The sequence below is a fragment of the Salmo trutta genome, chromosome 13, assembly GCF_901001165.1.
Source record: "Salmo trutta chromosome 13, fSalTru1.1, whole genome shotgun sequence".
Taxonomy (NCBI): domain Eukaryota; kingdom Metazoa; phylum Chordata; class Actinopteri; order Salmoniformes; family Salmonidae; genus Salmo; species Salmo trutta.
The window spans coordinates 71,681,522-71,700,556 of NC_042969.1; the positions used below are offsets into that span (position 1 = coordinate 71,681,522).

The window sequence follows — 19,035 nt, forward strand, 5'->3', positions numbered from 1 at the left end:
CACTTCTCCATCTGGCAGTCCAACAGACAAATCTAGGTTTGGTGGATGCCAGGAGAACACAACCTGCCCCAATGCATAGTGCCAACTGTAAAGTTTGGTGGAAGAGAAATTGTCATGCTGAAACAGGAAAGGGCCTTCCCCAAACTGTTGCCACAAAGTTGGAAGCACAGAATTGTCTAGAATGTCATTGTATGCTGTGGCGTTAAGATTTCACTTCACTGGAACTAAGGGGCCTAGCCCAAACCATGTAAAACAGACCATTATTCCTCTTCCACCAAACTTTATAGTTGGCACTATGCATTCAGGCAGGTAGTGTTTTCCTGGCATCCACCAAACCCAGATTTGTCCATTGGACTTCCAGATGGAGAAGCGTGATTCATCACTCCAGAGCCCAATGGTGGCGAGCTTTCATCACTCCAGCCGATACATGGTGATCTTAGGCTTGTCTGCGGCTGCTCGGCCCTGGAGACCCATTTCATGAAGCTCCCGACAGTTGTGTTGACGTTGCTTCCAGAGGCAGTTTTGAACTTGGTAGTGAGTGTTGCAAAGAGGACAGACATGCTTCAGCAATCGGCGGTCCAGTTTTGAGCTCGTGGGGGCTAACACTTCGCGGCTGAGCCATTGTTGCTCCTAGACGTTTCCATTTCACAATAACAGCACTTACAGTTGACCGGGGCAGCTCTAGCAGGGCAGAAATTTGACGAACTGACTTGTTGGAAAGGTGGACCCTATGTCGGTGCCACGTTGAAAGTCAGTGAGCTCTTCAGTAAGGCCATTCTACTGCCAATGTTTATCTATGAAGATAAATGTTTATCTATGAAGGCTGTGTGCTCGATTTATACACCTGTCAGCAATGGGTGTGGCTGAAATAGCCAAGTCCACTAATTTGAAGGGGTGTCCACATACATACACAAAAGTATGTATGTATGTATGTATATATAAATAAGTGTACATTTCAACTCCTCTTTGCCAGAGCGAGCTGTACATGACCACCACCTACTGGAAAGTTCACTCAAGATTTATTACTGAAAAAAAGTATTTTAGACTGTTGACCCCATGTCTCAAAGTTATCAAAAATGCAGCACGAGGAGGCATTTTTAAGTTTGTTCTTAAAAAATCTTTCTGTATTTACCAGACAGGCAGAAACCGACAAAGAAAGCTTATTTACAGAGTCCAAGAGTGTTAAAACGAGAGCTGAAACTTTGACACGATTTACACCATGGATTTCAGCATGGAGTACACAGGACTCAGAACAGGTTTCAACAAACTTTTCTGCAACACTACGAAATATCAAAAGAAAGAGTCAATGGGAAGTACTGTATGCTTAAAAAAACAACCACAATGGTTTATGTACAGGATATCCAATTGAAAAGCACCAATTAAAATGACATTAATACACTGTACATACAAACGTCTGTATAAGCATGTTAGGGAGCATGAATGTATAGCTAGCTACCTGTGGTGCTAACATAGCCACACCAACAAAAATGTGAGAGTACTACAACTTCAATATCACAAAATTAAATGTTTGGGCTACATGAGCTGGCTGAAAAATAAGGAAAGGTTATATAACATGTATAACTAGACTGGCAAAAATGAGTGAAATATTTGAAGTCCGATGATCTTCGAAAGGAAGACATCTAAATAACAGATTTAAGATTGAATTTAATGCGAAACTATAAACAAAATACCTATTTTCCCTGCATAACAAACCAGCTCTGTAGGGTTCCCTTAGGTTTGACTGCAAAGAGGTGAAAAAGAGAGAGTTTGGGCTATGGAACCGAGGTGCACTTGGTGGAGCTTGATAGTCTGTTTGTCTGCCTCCTCTTGGCTGGGGGTGGTATTGGCAGGGATGGTATTGGCGGTGCCAGTGGTTCCCTCTTCTTTGGGCTGCTTGCTGGTGAACTCAACAATGCTGAAGACAAACTGCATGCAGCCCAATTTGATGTAGCTGCCGTGGTGGAGCAGCGCTGTGCCCTCCCAGCCGGCCCCGCTGCCACCAATCAGGCTGGAACTGCTGGCCTTACAGTTGCAGGAGAGCCTGGGTCCTCCCTGGGGCTGGCAACTCATCACTCCCCCTGATGGCATCAGGCCAGTCCTGGGGCCGGGTCCTGCCTCAGCCCCCTCCTCCTGCTCTCTCACCTTACAATGGCCTGAAGAAAGAGGGCACCGTCACTCACAAGTCTCCTACAGACACACAGCACTGGCCAAACCCCATCTCTACAGGTGGGTGTGTGTGTTACTTACGGACAATGCCCTGCACTTTGGACACCAGGCCACTAACCGGGCTGGGGGAGGCCTTCTCAGAGAAGTCACAGGAGTAGAGTACGTTGTCCACCGTGGTCCCATGCTCACTGTAGTTGAGCAGCTCGTAGTGCTTGGTGTTCTACAAACAGGTACAAGATAACCATCAGTCATGTCTGTAGTGCTACTGTTATTTCAAATATTGCTCACTGCTCAGCTCATAGCAAGGAGGAAAATACTTTTTGTTCGGCAAGCTTTCAGTGTTTCAAACATGCTAGACAACCTACCCCGTCGTAAAAGATGCAGGCGTGTTTTCCAGATACATAATTACAATGACCATAGTTTGTAAGGCACACATCCATGTCAGCACCTACAGTGGGTTGTCAGACAGAGAAAGACTGATGAGACTTTGTTCCATGTTGAGTAAAGATCACAGTATTTCATAATACAGCATGGGCAGTCCTTACCAGCTCCTATGTACAGGGTCCTATAAGACATGTTAATGGCTCCTCCCTTCCCCATGAGTGGATAGAACGTTGCTCTCGCCTGCACCTTCTGTTCTTCTGTGATCGGGACAGATTTTGGAGGATTACTTTGGAGGAATGACACAATTTATTGTGTAACATTCCTATGACTCTAAAATGAAACTGCCAGACGTGGGGCGGGGTCTTACCCTCTGTGCGTGGCACGGGAGACTGAGGTTTGAGGGCGACGGTGGTGGTGGGAGGAGCGGTTAGACCTCTGCCTTGGGGGGTTGGGGGTGCTTTGGGGGGAAACAGCTGCTGTATCCTCTGCCAGGCCAGGAGTTTGACCAACTCCTCATCCAGGTTACTCAGCTCCATCTCTGTATGAACAATAACATGTTTCAACATCATCATAGACTTCGCTTGAAGCAATCCTGTATCACAGCCATCTGTAAGCAGCATTACAGGCCATTTAATCAGCATGGCCAATACATTAATGCACCATTTTAACTTTTTAAACTTTTATTGTTGAATAACGTATATGTATTTAAACTAGACAGCAAGAGGTGCTCATCACCTAGGCCTAATTATAAACAGTGGTACAGGTAGAATGATGTTGAGGTATCTACATACCCCCATCCATCATGGCCTTCATGCCACCAGACATGTCTGCTATTGAGGAGGAGAGGGAGCTGGGGAACATGGAGCTGCCCTTTAGATCTGGCCCTAGGGAGAAACAGGGAGGTGTGGTGGTGGGCTGTCTTGCTGTGCTGGAGTCTTTAATGGCTCTGGGTGGGGTAAAGACATGGACACCCAGGTTGGGGCTGGGGCCGAGCTTCAGCTCCTTGCAGCAGCTCAGAGGGGTGGCCTGAGCCCCAGCCTTGCCTGGAGGAGTCCCGTAGGCCTGACTCTTGACATCCTGCCCTATAGCTGCACACTTCGAAGGGGAACAACCTTTCTGGGTGCAAGACTCCAGGGGGGTCTCCGTTTTAACCACAACCCCTCTTCTCAGGTGATTGGGCAGCCCCAGAGCAGAGATTGGGAGTGAGGCTTGGGGGGTGAGTATGTGCAGCTGGAGCTCTGTCTGTCTGCAGGCACCTGAGGCAGCATCACACGCTAACGGCCTGTTGGCTTGTACAGGCTGTTCCGTCAGGGGTCCGTTGGGTTTCCTGCACTTCAGACAGGGCCTCACCGTGCAGCAGCAGCTCTCCTGGCCCTGCGAGTGTTCCTTCAGTACAGGGGCCCCCTGGGGGCCATGAGATGTATTGCAGGGCTTAGAGCAGGGGGCAGGCAGGGCAGAAGCTGTCCTTTCTGCAAGGGGCAGAGTGCTGTTCTCCTCTAGAGCCACACAGGGCTTAATGTCTGTCTGTTCAGAGTCCCAGTCTGAAGAGGACTTCTGCTTGCCAGATAAATGTCGCATGATGCTGCACTGGAGCGCCATGACGTCTCTAAGCCACTGAACAACGAAGAAAAAAACATTTCAGTGAAAATAAGCACCTTCACCCGTCCAGCAGCTCCCCAAATAAACATACATTTACAGTTATTACACATTCAATAAATGGCAGTTAATTCCTAGCATGTCTGGACCCATGTCTTCTAGCTGGGCCAGAGTCCAGTGATTTGTTTATCAAGCGCTTTAGTGGCGTCTCAGGCACATCCCAAAGGAACCACTGAATCCCAGTGTAGTAGACAGATACTAGTGGGTGAATTTGTGCTGTGTGTCTGGCATGCCTACCTCCTGTTGCTCTGCCTGGCTGGTAAAATGCTGAGGGGAGCAGTCCTGGTTTGGGATGCCATTACAGATCAGCTCCCCGTTACGCACCGCTGCAGGAGCCAACATGGCCGGGGGGTTCTTGTACTGGGACTTAATAGCGTTGGGTACCTGGAGGGGCAAACATACACCCACACACACAATATTATTTACAGGAGCAGTGAAGTCCCATTGTGGTTCTTCACATTCATTCTTAATTAATGCAGATTAGTTGACAAATCAATACATTTGTTGAAAATCTGTCTTCATCACCACTACAGTATTTCAAAGTGAAAAGCAAAAACGGATTTCATAACATTATATGGCTTTTACAGACTCAGTGGGCGTACGCTACCTTGAGCGCCTTTGTCTTGTGGTGGATACCGCTGCGGACAGGCGGGTTCTGTCGGTGGACCCATCGCAGGAAGTCCACCTTGACTGCATGCTGGGATATTCTGTCCTGGAACTGGTCTAAGAGCTTGCAACGTCTGGTAAGGGACAGGCTCCGCCGGTTCAGCTGGAGAACAGGACAGGAGGAAATGTCAGGAACAGAGCAACGTCTACTCCTGAATCAACCCCAAATCAACCCTTAGCCAGACACTATGCACTTGTAAGACGTCTACAGACCCTAAAGCTCAGCTGGAGAACAGGTCACATCAGTAACGGAATAACTTCTACATACTAGGGTTGAGAAAAATCCCAATATTATTGCATATTGGTGATGCTTGATATCACCCAAACACAACTACAAACCCTTTTCCCTGTACAGCGAAAACAGAGCCATTCCTGTCTATACATTTTTTTTCCAAAAATCACTATATCCGTATTGTTTTTCGGCCTGCCAAAATACTGAACCCCAATTCCATGTATGAGGATGCTTGGCCACCAGATGACACCGGGGGGTTGGCTACACTACTTACCACCAAGTGCTCCATATGGTTGGGGCACATCCACCTGCCTGTGGGCATGGCAGTGAGTGGGGGGTCCAGGCAGTCCATGTGGAAGAGCAGGTGGCAATAGTCACACTGAACCAGGGGGGCCATTCTGCAATTCCTATAGGATAGAGAGGAGCCCAGAGAAGAGAGTAACCATGGATTAGCAAAGTCAGCCAACCAACTACTGCACGCAGACATATACAAACACTCAGGTAATATAAGTGGTGGAGTCCATTTGGATTCCCTGAATACAGATTGTATTTGAATAATCTGTGTTGATATAACTGTAACGATGACGTTGCGGGTTTGATTGACTAATCATACCTGGTGCAGGAGAAGCACACCCTGACTGGCAGAGGAACGAGGCCGTTGGGGTCCATCTCATGCTGTGGCCTCCTGAAAGTCTTCATGATCAGCTCCTCTTTCCTCCTCCGTTTACTGCTGCCTGGCAGTGCTGTGGTGCAGGTGAGCTCGTTGGGCAGCTGGAACTGCGAGGGGTTCCTCTCCATGGCAGCGGCAATGAGCAGCTGAAAGGGCCTCTTGAGGAGCCGTGGTGTGGGGGTATGGGTGGTGGTGGCTCGCTCAGGTTCCGAGCCCTGGGCCTCCACCACCACCTCCTCTGCCTTGGCCATCTCCTCGTCAGCCTCATTCTGCTCCTCCGAGGGGGTGGCCGTGTCCGTGGAGGAGGCGTTGGATGTGGGCGTGCTCGGTCGGCTGCTGGCCCGCCGCTCAAGGTGCTCCAGACGCTCCAGATGTACGGCAGCCACCCGCAGCCCGGGTCCTGCTGCTCCGACCCCGGGGGGCAGCCTGTCCAGGCGCAGCGTAGTGGTCGTAATGGTGGTGGTGCCCCGCTCCAGTTCAGCTGCGGGGGGGGAGGAGCGCTTGGAGAGGGGCCTCTCCCTCTCCAGCAGGCCATTTGTCGGCTCAGCCTTCTGCTCCCGCTTCTGGGGATGACAGCCAGAGACCAGCTAGGATCAGACAGTATTCACCACCACTAGGGTTGTTGCAATACTTTGACTCGTATTGATACATTGAAAAATGGGTGTTAACAGGCTAACACATCTGAAGCATAATAACATCTGTTGTGAATATCATGTATTGTTGAAACCTCACCTTTCTCCGGACGTTGCAGCGATGACACATCCAGTCACCAGGAGGCAGCATTTCTTCACTCAATGGTGGGTTACTGTAGGAACCACAAAAAAAATAGCCATAAAAAAAAGGACTTTCCTGCTTGTCATATTATTCATAGGTCCAAAGTGGATCAATTGCTATGTAAAATTTATAAGGGCTAATGCCAAACAACTTACCATTGGTCAGAGCATCTATTCAATTTTGAGGCATAGGCTATAAATCAGGGTATATTGTTTTTTTGACTAGACAAGTCAATTTAGAACAAATTCTAATTTACAATGACAACCTGCCAAAAAGCAAAATGCCTGCTGTAAGGACAGGGGCTGGGATTAAAAATACAATTTTAATATAGGACAACCCACACATCACAACAAGAGACACCACAACACTACATAAAGAGAGACCTAAAACATACCATAGTAGCAGCACAATATGGCAGCAGCACAAAACATGGCAAACATTATTGGGGAAAGAAGGTAGGGACAACAATACATCACGCAAAGCAGCAACAACTGTCAGTGTCCATGATTGAGTCTTTGAAGAGATTGAGTTAAAACAGTTCAGTTTGAGTGTTTGTTGCAGCTCGTTCCAGTCGCTAGCTGCAGCGAACTGAAAAGATGAGCTACCCAGGGATGTGCGCGCTTTGGGGACCTTTACGCAGAATGTGACTGGCAGAACGGGTGTTGTATGTGGAGGATTGGGGCTGCAGTAGATATCTCAGATGGGTGGGAGTGAGGCCAAAGAGGGTTTTATAAATAAGCATCAACCAGTGGGTCTTGCGATGGGTATACAGAGATGACCCGTTTACAGAGGAGTATAGAGTGCAGTGATGTGTCCTATAAGGAGCATTGGTGGCAATTCTGATGGCCGAATGGTAAAGAACATCTAGCCACTCAAGATTAGAGGTCGACCGATTATGATTTTTCAACGCCGATACCGGTTAATCTGCAAATTTCTTTATTTATTTGTAATAATGACAATTACAACACTACTGAACACTTATTTTAACTTAATATAATACATCAATAAAATCAATTTCGCCTCAAATAAATAATGAAACATGTCCAATTTGGCTTAAATAATGCAAAAACAAAGTGCTGGAGAAGAAAGTAAAAGTGTAATATGTGCCATGTAAAAAAGCTAACATTTAAGGTCCTTGCTCAGAACATGAGAACATATGAAAGCTGGTGGTTCCTTTTAACATCAGTCTTCAATATTCCCAGGTAAGAAGTTTTAGGTTGTAGTTATTATAGGAATATTTCTCTCTATACGATTTGTATTTCATATACCTTTGACTATTGGATGTTCTTATAGGCACTTTAGTATTGCCAGTGTAACAGTATAGCTTCCGTCCCTCTCCTCGCTCCTACCTGGGCTCGAACCAGGAACACATTGACAACAGCCCCCCTCGAAGCAGCGTTACCCATGCAGAGCAAGGGGAACAACTACTCCAAGTCTCAGAGCGAGAGACATTTGAAACGATATTAGCGCGCACCCCGCTAACTAGCTAGCCATTTCACATCGGTTACACCAGCCTAATCTTGGGAGTTGATAGGCTTGAAGTCATAAACAGCACAATGCTTGAAGCATTGCGAATAGCTGCTGGCAAGCGCACAAAAGTGCTGTTTGAATGAATGCTTACGAGCCTGCTGGTGCCTACCATCGCTCAGTCAGACCGCTCTATCAAATCATAGACTTAATTATAACATAACACAGAAATACAAGCCTTTGTTAATTAAAATGGTCGAATCCGGAAACTATCATTTTGAAAACAAACGGTTTATTCTTTCAGTGAAATACGGAACCGTTCTGTATTTTATCTAACGGATGGCATCCCTAAGTGTAAATATTGCTGTTACATTGTACAATCTTCAATGTTATGTCATAATTCATTACGGCCTTTGTTAGGAATAAATGGACTTCACACAGTTCGCAATGAGCCAGGCGGCCCAAACTGCTGCATATACCCTGACTGCTTGCACGGAACGCAAGAGAAGTGACACAAATTCCATAGTTATAAGAAATTCATGTTAGCAGGCAATATTAACTAAATATGCAGGTTTAAAAATATATACACTTGTGTATTGATTTTAAAGAAAGGCATTGATGTTTATGGTTAGGTACATTGGTGCAGTGCTTTTTTTGCAAATGCGCTTGTTAAATCATCCCCCGTTTGTCGAAGTAGGCTGTGATTCAATGAGAAATTAACAGGCACCGCATCGATATGCAACGCAGGACACGCTAGATAAACTAGTAATATCATCAACCATGTGCAGTTAACTAGTGATTATGTTAAGATTGATAGTTTTTTTATAAGATAAGTTTAATGCTAGCTAGCAACTTACCTTGACTTCTTGCTGCCCTCGCGTAACAGGTAGTCAGCCTGCCACGCAGGCTCCTCGTGGAGTGCAATGTAAGGCAGGTGGTTAGAGCGTTGGACTAGTAACCGGAAGGTTGCAAAAACGAATCCCCGAGCCGACAAGGTAAAAATCTGTCGTTCTGCCCCTGAACAAGGCAGTTAACCCACCGTTCCTAGGCCGTCATTGAAAATAACAATGTGTTCTTAACTGACTTGCCTAGTTAAATAAAAAGGTGAATCTTTTTTTTTAGATGAATAAAAAATGAATAAAAAAGTATTTAAGAAATTATTAAAAAATTGAAAATTGAAAATTAAAAGAAAAAGAAAAAGAAGAAGAAGAAGCCAAATCGGTGTTCAAAATTCCCGATTACCGATTGTTAGGAAAACCTGAAATCGGCCCTAACTTAAAAAAAATTAAAAAAACCAAATCGGCCATTCCGATTAATCGGTCGACCTCTACTCGAGATCACCCTTACCTGCCGATCTATAAATTACATCTTCGTAATCTAGCATGGGTAGGATGGTCATCTGACTCAGGGTTCGTTTGGCAGCGTCGGTGAAAGAGGAGCGATTACAATAGAGGAAACCAAGTCCAGTATACCGTCTAGCCATACTCCCAAGTACTTGAATGAGGTGACTACCTCAAGCTCTAAACCCTCAGAGGTAGTAATCACACCAGTGGGGAGAGGAGAAGTCTTCTTACCAAACCACACAGCCTTTGTTTTGGAGGTGTTCAGAACAAGGTTAAGAGCAGAGAACGCTTGTTGGACACGAAGAAAGCTTTGTTGTAGAGCATTTAACACAACATCTGGGGAGGGGCCAGCTGAGTATAAGACTATCAACTGCATATAAATGGATGAGAGCTTCCTACTGCCTGAGCTATGTTGGTATTGCATATTGAGAAGAGCGTGGGGCCTAGGATCAGGCAATGGGGTACTCCCTTGGTGACAAGCAGTGGCTGAGACAGCACAACATTCCTTGGAATCAAGGACAATGGTGACATCATTGAGGACCTTTAAGGTTGCAGTAACAAATCCATAACCTTGAGTGGAAACCAGATTGCATACCAGAGATAATACTATAGACATCAAGAAAGCCAGTCAGTTGATTATTGACAAGTTACTCCAACACTTTTAATAAACAAGGCAACACAGAAATTGGACTATAACAGTTAGGGTCAGCTTGATCTCCACCTTTATTTAAAGGACGCACCGTGGCTGCCTTCCAAGCAATAGGAACTTCCCCAGAGAGGAGAGGCAGGTTAAAAAGGTCAGCGATCAGCTTGGCGATGATAGGGGAAGCAACCTTAAAGAAGAAAGGGTGTAAACCATCTGACCCAGATGGTTTTTTGGGGTCAAGTTTAAGGAGCTCCTTTAGCACCTTGGATTCAGTGACCACCTGCAAGGAGAAATGTTGTAGCCGGGCAGGGGGAACAGAGGGAGGAGCACAGGGGGAATGTTGGACGGGCAAGGAGGCATGGCTGAGTCAAATAGGAATCCTGACTTAATGAAGTGGTGATTAACCTGTTAGGGCTAGGGGGCAGTATTTACACAGCCGGATAAAAAACGTACCCGATTTAATCTGGTTACTACTCCTGCCCAGTAACTAGAATATGCATATAATTATTGCCGTTGGATAGAAAACACCCTAAAGTTTCTAAAACTGTTTGAATGGTGTCTGTGAGTATAACAGAACTCATATGGCAGGCAAAAACCTGAGAAGATTTCATGCAGGAAGTGGCCTGTCTGACAAGGTGTTGTTGTTCTTGCCTCTGTTTATTGAAGACTCAGGATCTTAGCTGTAACGTGACACTTCCTACGGCTCCCAGAGCCCAGGAAAAAGCTGAACGATATCGAGGCAGCCTCTGGCTGAAACACATTATCGCCTTTGCCAAGTGGCCGATCAGAGGACAAAGGGCTTAGGCGCATGCCCGAGTCGACCCCATGCTGTATTTTCTTTCGTCTGTTTACCTAATTGCAGATTCCCGGTCGGAATATTATCGCTTTTTTACGAGAAAAATGGCATAAAAATTGATTTTAAACAGCGGTTGACATGCTTCGAAGTACGGTAATGAAATATTTAGAAATCTTTTGTCACGAAATGCGCCGTGCGCGTGACCCTTATTTACCATTCGGATAGTGTCTTGAACGCACGAACAAAACGCCGCTGTTGGAACATAACTATGGATTATTTGGGACCAAACCAACATTTGTTATTGAAGTAGAAGTCCTGGGAGTGCATTCTGACGAAGAACAGGAAAGGTAATGTTTGGTGAAGGCTAAACTTGCTGGGTGTCTAAATAGCTAGCCCTGTGATGCCGGGCTATCTACTTAGAATATTGCAAAATGTGCTTTCACCAAAAAGCTATTTTAAAATCGGACATATCGAGTGCATAGAGGAGTTCTGTATCTATAATTCTTAAAATAATTGTTATGCTTTTTGTGAACGTTTATCGTGAGTAATTTAGTAAATTGTTAGTAAATTCGCCGGAAGTTTGCGGGGGGTATGCTAGTTCTGAACGTCACATGCTAATGTAAAAAGCTGGTTTTTGATATAAATATGAACTTGATTGAACAAAACATGCATGTATTGTATAACATAATGTCCTAGGTGTGTCATCTGATGAAGATCATCAAAGGTTAGTGCTGCATTTAGCTGTCTTCTGGGTTTTTGTGACATTATATGCTAGCTTGAAAAATGGGTGTCTGATTATTTCTGGCTGGGTACTCTGCTGACATAATCTAATGTTTTGCTTTTGTTGTAAAGCCCTTTTTGAAATCGGACAGTGTGGTTAGATTAACGAGAATCTTGTCTTTAAAATGCTGTAAAATAGTCATATGTTTGAGAAATTGAAGTAATAGCATTTCTAAGGTATTTGAATATCGCGCCACAGGATTCAACTGGCTGTTACGTAGGTGGGACGATTTGGTGCCACCTGCCCTAGAGAAGTTAACCAATGTAGGTTTGGTCCCAAATAATCCATAGTTATGTTCCAACAGCGGCGTTTTGTTTGTGCGTTCAAGACACTATCCCAATGGTAAATAAGGGTCACGCGCACGGCGCATTTCGTGACAAAAGATTTCTAAATATTTCATTACCGTACTTCGAAGCATGTCAACCGCTGTTTAAAATCAATTTTTATGCCATTTTTCTCATAAAAAAAGCGATAATATTCCGACCGGGAATCTGCAATTAGGTAAACAGCCGAAAGAAAATATATCACTGGGTCGACTCGGGCACGAGCCTAATTCCTTTGTCCTCTGATCAGCCACTTGGCAAAGGCGATTATGTGTTTCAGCCAGGGGCTGCCTCGACATCGTTCAGGTTTTTCCCGGGCTCTGAGAGCCTATTGGAGCCGTAGGAAGAGTCACGTTACAGCTAAGATCCTGACTCTTCAATAAACAGAAGCAAGAACAACAACACCTTGTCAGACAGGCCACTTCCTGCATGAAATCTTCTCAGCTCTTTGCCTGCCATATGAGTTCTGTTATACTCACAGACACCATTCAAACAGTTTTAGAAACTTTAGGGTGTTTTCTATCCAAAGCCAATAATTATATGCATATTCTAGTTACTGGGCAGGAGTAGTAACCAGATTAAATCGGGTACGTTTTTTATCCGGCCGTGTAAATACTGCCCCCTACCTCCAACAGGTTAAAGAGCTCAGCCATGTGATTCTTGTCAGTAACAACCCCATCATCAACATTAACGGACATGGGCAGCTGTGAGGAGGAGGGTTTATTGTCCAGGTCTTTAACCCCAAGAGGTTTTGGAAAATGGTTAGACCCACAGAGAGAGAGAACTGTTCCTTAAAGTAACTAACGTTGGCCTTCCGGATAGCCTGAGTGCACTTATTTCTCATTTGCCTGAACGATAGCCAGTCAGCCTGAGTATGCGTGTGCCGAGCCCTTCGCCAAACGCAATTCTTGAGGTGGAGTAACTCTGCAAGATCACAGACAAACCAGGGGCTGAACCTGTTTTTCATTCTCATTTTCTTGATGGGGGAGTGTTTCCTAACAATAACACTGAAAATATCAAAAAAGAAGGTCCAAGCACCAATATACCAATTTACAGGAGGCCAGGTCATGAAGGAAGACTTGCTCATTAAAGTATTTTAGCAAGTATATGACAAAATCAGGACAGGTCATTTTACTGAGCAGCCATTACGAACACAGGCTGTAAAACAGTGATCACTAAGGTCTTCACAGAAAACACCAGACTGTTACCGATCAGGTAATTTTGAGGACAAAATCAAGCAGAGAGTAACCATTTCTGGGTGTTTTGAGTCATAACTTGTGGGATTGGTAATAATCTGAGAAAGATTTAGGGAGTCCCATTGCTTTAGGACTTGGTCAGGTGGTTTAAGCATGTCCCAGTTTAGGTCACCTAGCAGTACAAATTCAGACTTAGTGTAAGGGGCCAGGAGAGAGCTTAGGGCAGGTAGGGTACAGGCTGGTGGTGATGGAGGACGATAACACCCAGCAACAGTCAACAAAGAGCTATTTGAAAGTTTAATGCTTAAAACCAGCTAATCAAATTGTTTGGGGACATACTTGGTGGAGACAACCGATCACTGAAGGTGTTCCTTGGTAAAGATTGCCACTCCACCCCTGTTGGAATATCCGTCTTGCCGAAAAAGGTTATAACCAGAAAGGTTAACATCAGTGTTCAAAGCTCTTCCTTAACCACGTCTCAGTAATGACCAACACATCTGGATTGGAGCTGTGAACCCACACTTTCAATTGATTCATTTTAGGTAATAAGCTACATCAGTGAAGCAGATAGTCCCAAATCTGACTTGTGCTCTAGCAACAGTAGATGGGCCAGGGGGAACATGTACATTTCCAGATATCATCAGCGGTAATACAATCAGGGCACAGCAAAGGACAGGGAGAGCTCTGCAGTGTTGATTAATGACATTTGAATGTGCATTAGATGGCAACAAGATCATATTGTACAGTAATTTCATCAGGTAACATGAATACAAAGCCGGCGAGAGGTGGTTAGAATAGGATGGGAGGCCAAGAGTCCCTCTAACCAATAGAGAGTCAGAGTCCCGAGTGTGGGAACAAACAATCTGTCCCACAGTCGGGTAAACAAGCAAGTTCACAGTCAACAAAGCCTCCAGGACTCACGAGGCAAATAGCATAAAGCACAATAAAATAATCGAACGACTTGGGGCTAGCCATTGTAAGTTCAGAGTCACTCGCCCCAACAGTGCGTGTGTGCTGGAGGCGAGCGAAAGCTCGTGAGGGGGAGACAGGCCAGGGCAGACGGTGTACAGATTGCCAGGTGGGATCCAAGCAGCAGTGCAGCAGGCAAAGGGAGTAGGTGTCACACCCACTTGGGAGAAGCTTTTTTGGGGAGGCAGATTCCTTGTAGAAAACCCCAGCTAGTTACCAGGTTTCTGTCAATCATTTTTTTCCATGTGGAAGAGGTGGTGGGTAGCCAGCTATATCTTTTCAGTTTCGGCGAATGGTCCTTTACGACATCCAAACAAATGGCTGTTGTGGCTGTTGTGTTTTGGAGATTGTGAGGAGGATATCTTCTGATGTGATCAAAGCAACAATATTGTTTCTTATTGCGGTAATTTACAAATGAAGTGTCCTGGCTGCATATCAGCTCAAAATAGAGATCAATCCAGGGGGTACTGTATTGTGATGATGTAATTGACCTGTGCTGGAACAGGTCTATGTTTCGAAATACCACAACATTGCACATCAAAATACACCTTTTAATACTTAACGCCAAGTCTTACTTAATGCTTGAGTGTTTACTGTTAGAAAGGCTTCTTTTCTAAATGCCTGTCTCCATCTAGTGGGATTAATGTGACACTGCCTGGCATGCCCACTTGTCAAAACAGGAGTTAGTCAATATTGAAAACAGTTTTTACTTTCTTTTAAAATCACCAACACAGGGAAATTAAGCACATACTAACATAGCCCACAACAATGTTGTTGTACTCAAGACCAGTGTCAGAAAATGTTTTGCTTGGTCTCGGGCAATGAAGACTCAAACGCTTCCAGAGACAGCTCCCATTCAGTCATCGCAAATATCCACACTCCTTTCTTATGGCCTATTGAAACCTGGCCTTCCTACTTTACTGGTAATATTAGTGTCCTTTACATTCGTTGAAAAATGGGAAATTGTTTGAAAGTTTCATGCTCACTGTTAGTAAGGGGAGACCAGGGAAGTTCTAACATTTTTTGTATTTTTATCTATTATAGACTTGGGTTACTGGTAATATGTAGAGTGGCTCTCTATTTGCCATAAGCATGCATTTCATTTCACCATTCTGAATGTCTAAAGAACATGTTCTTGAAATCTGAGCACAGAACATTTTTAACTTATCATGGCGATTTCACACAATTACAATCATGGTCTTGAATTGGTCTCGCTTTAGGTGGTCTACGAACAACACCTAGCTGTGATGCTCAAACTCTATTCTATGATTCTATACTACTACCCAGTTTATACAGCCAGACACCATAATGAATTGTTGGAATGCTTTCTGTTGTTTCTAATCTAGAAGATATACAGCTACTGTATTGGACGTTGTCAATGTGATTGTATGATGGAACTGAAATTAAAAATCACATAGGTAAAGTTACCAGCAATGTCAAATTTTACAGTCAATGACCCCCCCAGGGGATATGCAAATGTTCTATTTGCAAAGACAGATTACACTCAGTCCTCTATGTGGAAAGCCTTGTACTGTAGCCTAGCTCACAACCAAAACCTGCACTATTGGCTCATATGATAAAACTGTAGCTACCAACCAACATGACACATATCCAGATCTTGCACAACTGTGTGGTGCAAATGTCTAAATGGATGTCCCCGAAATGCACATAATATGCTCATCTCAAATCGAGTTATAAGCACGTTAGATCAGCTTTAATATCATAATTATATTCCTGCTAAAAGTCAAGAGAAACGTCGGTAAAATGGCGCTGGAATAAAACGTTTTTCTTTTTAGGTCGCCATATTGTAAACATAGCCACACGCTCGAAGAGCAGCCTCGACTCCATTTTCAGCCAGCGTTCTCTCAGTCCGAGCTGGTGAGAGACGAAGCCTGGAGCCAAGCAGACCTAGGCGGGGGCTGGCTACAACCATTTAGCGGCTAATTTTAACCAAGTCCTGGTTCTTGTGTCACAATCATCTTCGTAGCATGGTTGAAAAGCACCCCTACTAAACACATATCATGTGTGGTACTTTGCACAGCGGCAGGGTTATTCAAGAAACTGGATTGTCTAAACAGGACAGCCGCAGAGTCATTCTGAATCCAGAAAACCATGCACGATCCTTACCAAGCTAGTGGGATACAAGTATCATTTTCACACATACCAGCATTGTAGATGGAAGGCGGCAGGACAATGGTCACAACACAGAAGGTCCCCTCCCTCATGACAACTATCACAGGTGTCGTGGTTGGTGGCCCTGCTCTTTCTCCGAACGTCCCTTTCACTCCTCCGATTCCTCTTTTCGCCATCCTCTGACTTGGGGGGTGCGAGCAGTGTTTGAATTTGCTGTAACAAGTTGAACACGTATGAGACATCTGGATCGCCAAATTGAACTACCTTCACTGCCCATTTAGGTTTATTGACCTTGTTGCTGGCACATCAAACAAATAAAGTTAAGTGTATGATTCAGTATCATGTCAGTAACATAATTGTTGATAATAGCTAGTTAGGTCAGTAAACTATACATCGCCTACTGATGGAAGCTAGGGTATTTACTGTAACGTTTGAGTCTGCTGCAGTGATCAAAACAGCTGACAACTAAAATAGTTTTAAATGTTACTGTAGTTAAGCTATAGTTCGAGTAATAGCACGTTTCCCATAAACTAGCTAGTTACACATTACAAAGATAGGTGTTTTGTCTTCAACTTCATCCTAGCCAACGGCGTTAGGACATAATTACAGCCTCAAAATATAGCTATTTGCTTCCATCTTGCTATCTAGCTAACCATGTCCACTTGGCTCGCTAGTTAGATAGCTAACAAACTTAAAAGGTTGCATTCTAACTGAAATGAATAACGTTGTGGTGACATGCCTCACCTCCATTAAGCCCCCAGATGTATCCAAGTCGTACACAATCGTTGGCGTCTCCATTTTGTCCCACATTCACCCAGCAAAGCAGTCGACGACTTCTTGCAAAGAATTCTATGCTATGGGACCAGCTTAGCTAGCTAGTTTTGTTCCACGCCGTGTGGCTCTGTCGAACCCCCCCAACACTTGTTTCCTCCAAAGTGTCTTTCTCTATTACTGAATATTGTAGAGGGAATAACAGAACCAGTCGTTATCTAGCAGAACGTAGCGACCTCGTACGCAAGCTATGAACTGCTACGTTAGCTAGCTGCTGTATCTGAATACGATATAGGCACACACTAGACTGATAGCCAAAGTACCTATTTAGCCAACTGTCTTGAACCCTCGGTAACTTAGCTAGCTACTATAACGTTAGTTTGCCTCGCCAGCCATCAAGCAATGCTCGCTTGCTAACTAATGGCAAGAATATTACGAATGTTATGAGTTTCTCACAAACCTTAACTTTGAGCCTATTCTAAACTGTCTTGTTGTCAGGTTGGTGAACAACTGTGAATGTATATGTGAGGCCTAGCCATGGTTCTTGTTTCTGCTTCTAGCTAAGAGAAGACGCTTGAAAATTCTGCAAACCCGCTCGCTTCCACTTTGCATTGTCAACAGTCAGAATACACAACATGTAAAATTATGGCAAATTAAGCGTTATTTCCAAGCAAGCGTTGCAAAATGCGTTTTGTTGTTATTCTTCCAGTAGTGCAGGGTCCTCAAGAAAAGTATTTTTGTTATGAAAAATGAAATGCATCAATGCTGCTAGCGGCAATATCCTCTCCTAGTTGGCGCAACTGCGAATGAAATTACGTTTGCGCATGCGCGTTTCAATTGTTGAAAAACATGGCCGCCGCAGCACATAAACAGTTGTCACTAGTTACCAAAGCCATAAAGTCAAAATTGGGTCTATCGTAAAAATTAATGAAAACTAAAATGTACTTTTTGGTCTTAATTTAAGGTTAGGCAGAAGTTTAGCAGTGTGCTTAAAGTTGCAGATTTTAGGTAGATAAATTGTAAAAATAGGCGGGTTTAGCCATAATTACGACTTTGTGCCTGTGGTAACTAGAGACGACGACACATACTAATAAAAATGTAATGCGCTTGGGAAGCCCTCAAAGACAGCTGGCTAGCTAACTTGAATAATTACTTAGAGCTGCTAAGTTGTCAAATAACAGCTAGATAACTACACCAGTTTGCCTATCTTGATCAACTTTAACGAGCTATCTTCCCCTCTATTTGTGACTGACCACCGACGAAGCAAGCAAAACTACCCTCATTTGAATGTAGCCTTCGCTACGCACTCCATCTATATGGACAATCAGATCAGTTTTCTTATTCTATGGTATATTGGCGATCACACAATTTAATGTGCATCCCGCATCCTACTGTGCAGGACGGAAACAGGATTCCCCCAAAACTGAACAAACTACCAATAAATAAAATAAATCAACTTTTGATCCCTACACAGGCACAGACCTGTGAGGACGGGTCTTCCGGCACCAGTACCCCTTGCAAGTCTTCAGATGTCCCCAACAAATTTCTGCCAGACACAATAATGTCCAGTTTATTAGACTTATTTGAGACTTGTGCCATACAGTTTATAACTGTGGCAATGAATGCAATGAAATCAACCTTTTTAACACTGGGTATCTTTCGTGTGGAAGTGTAACAGTACTCTTCTTGCGTTGTGTACAATCAATCATCGACACGAACTCCAACTTGTAACACCAGTCATGGAGCTTTATTCTGATAGGAACAGCACAAAACTTCACGTCATGCAATGCACGGCTCACCATCCAACTCTGCACTCACGCACTGCACAAAATATACAACCCCCCCACCAGACACAGCAAGTTGCTAGCTAGTATTAGCTGGAATTCTCTACAACAAAATGCACAACATTCACCAAAAAATGCTGCATCTTATGTGTGATGTTCGAATAACATTTACAAACAAATTGATATAAATTGTACATTTAAATCTTCACATGGGAGTATAAAAATCACTTTTGATGTACAGAGCTTTGCAACCAACAACCTACCGCTGGTTTGGTGCT

At 44.2% G+C, this 19,035-nt stretch overlaps 1 protein-coding gene across 2 annotated transcripts; it reads right to left on the reverse strand.

Moving 5' to 3' along the window:
- Nucleotides 1-1,007: 1,007 nt before the first annotated feature.
- On the reverse strand, nt 1,008-17,794 carry LOC115206469 (PHD finger protein 12). Of its 2 annotated transcripts, none has more exons than XM_029773503.1 (13): nt 16,947-17,794; nt 16,234-16,415; nt 6,507-6,579; nt 5,718-6,337; nt 5,379-5,511; nt 4,814-4,975; nt 4,444-4,590; nt 3,342-4,164; nt 2,918-3,088; nt 2,712-2,807; nt 2,532-2,614; nt 2,248-2,386; nt 1,008-2,153 (listed from the first exon to the last, which is right to left on the reverse strand). In XM_029773503.1, exons 1-13 carry the CDS (start codon nt 17,010-17,012, stop codon nt 1,732-1,734), a joined length of 3,117 nt encoding a protein of 1,038 aa, XP_029629363.1. In that variant the 5' UTR covers nt 17,013-17,794; the 3' UTR covers nt 1,008-1,731. The 2 variants fall into 2 exon arrangements, with proteins under 2 accessions (XP_029629363.1, XP_029629362.1); XM_029773502.1 differs by having other exon boundaries at nt 5,718-6,361.
- Nucleotides 17,795-19,035: the final 1,241 nt, after the last annotated feature.

Coding starts and splice junctions, on each gene's coding strand:
- LOC115206469 (XM_029773502.1), bottom strand. CDS start 17,012: ATGTGGGACAAAATGGAGACGCCAACGATTGTGTACGACTTGGATACA. Junction 6,362..6,506: donor GCTGCAACGTCCGGAGAAAG/GTGAGGTTTCAA, acceptor GTCTGATCCTAG/CTGGTCTCTGGCTGTCATCC. Junction 4,591..4,813: donor ACAAGACAAAGGCGCTCAAG/GTAGCGTACGCC, acceptor TTGCCCCTCCAG/GTACCCAACGCTATTAAGTC.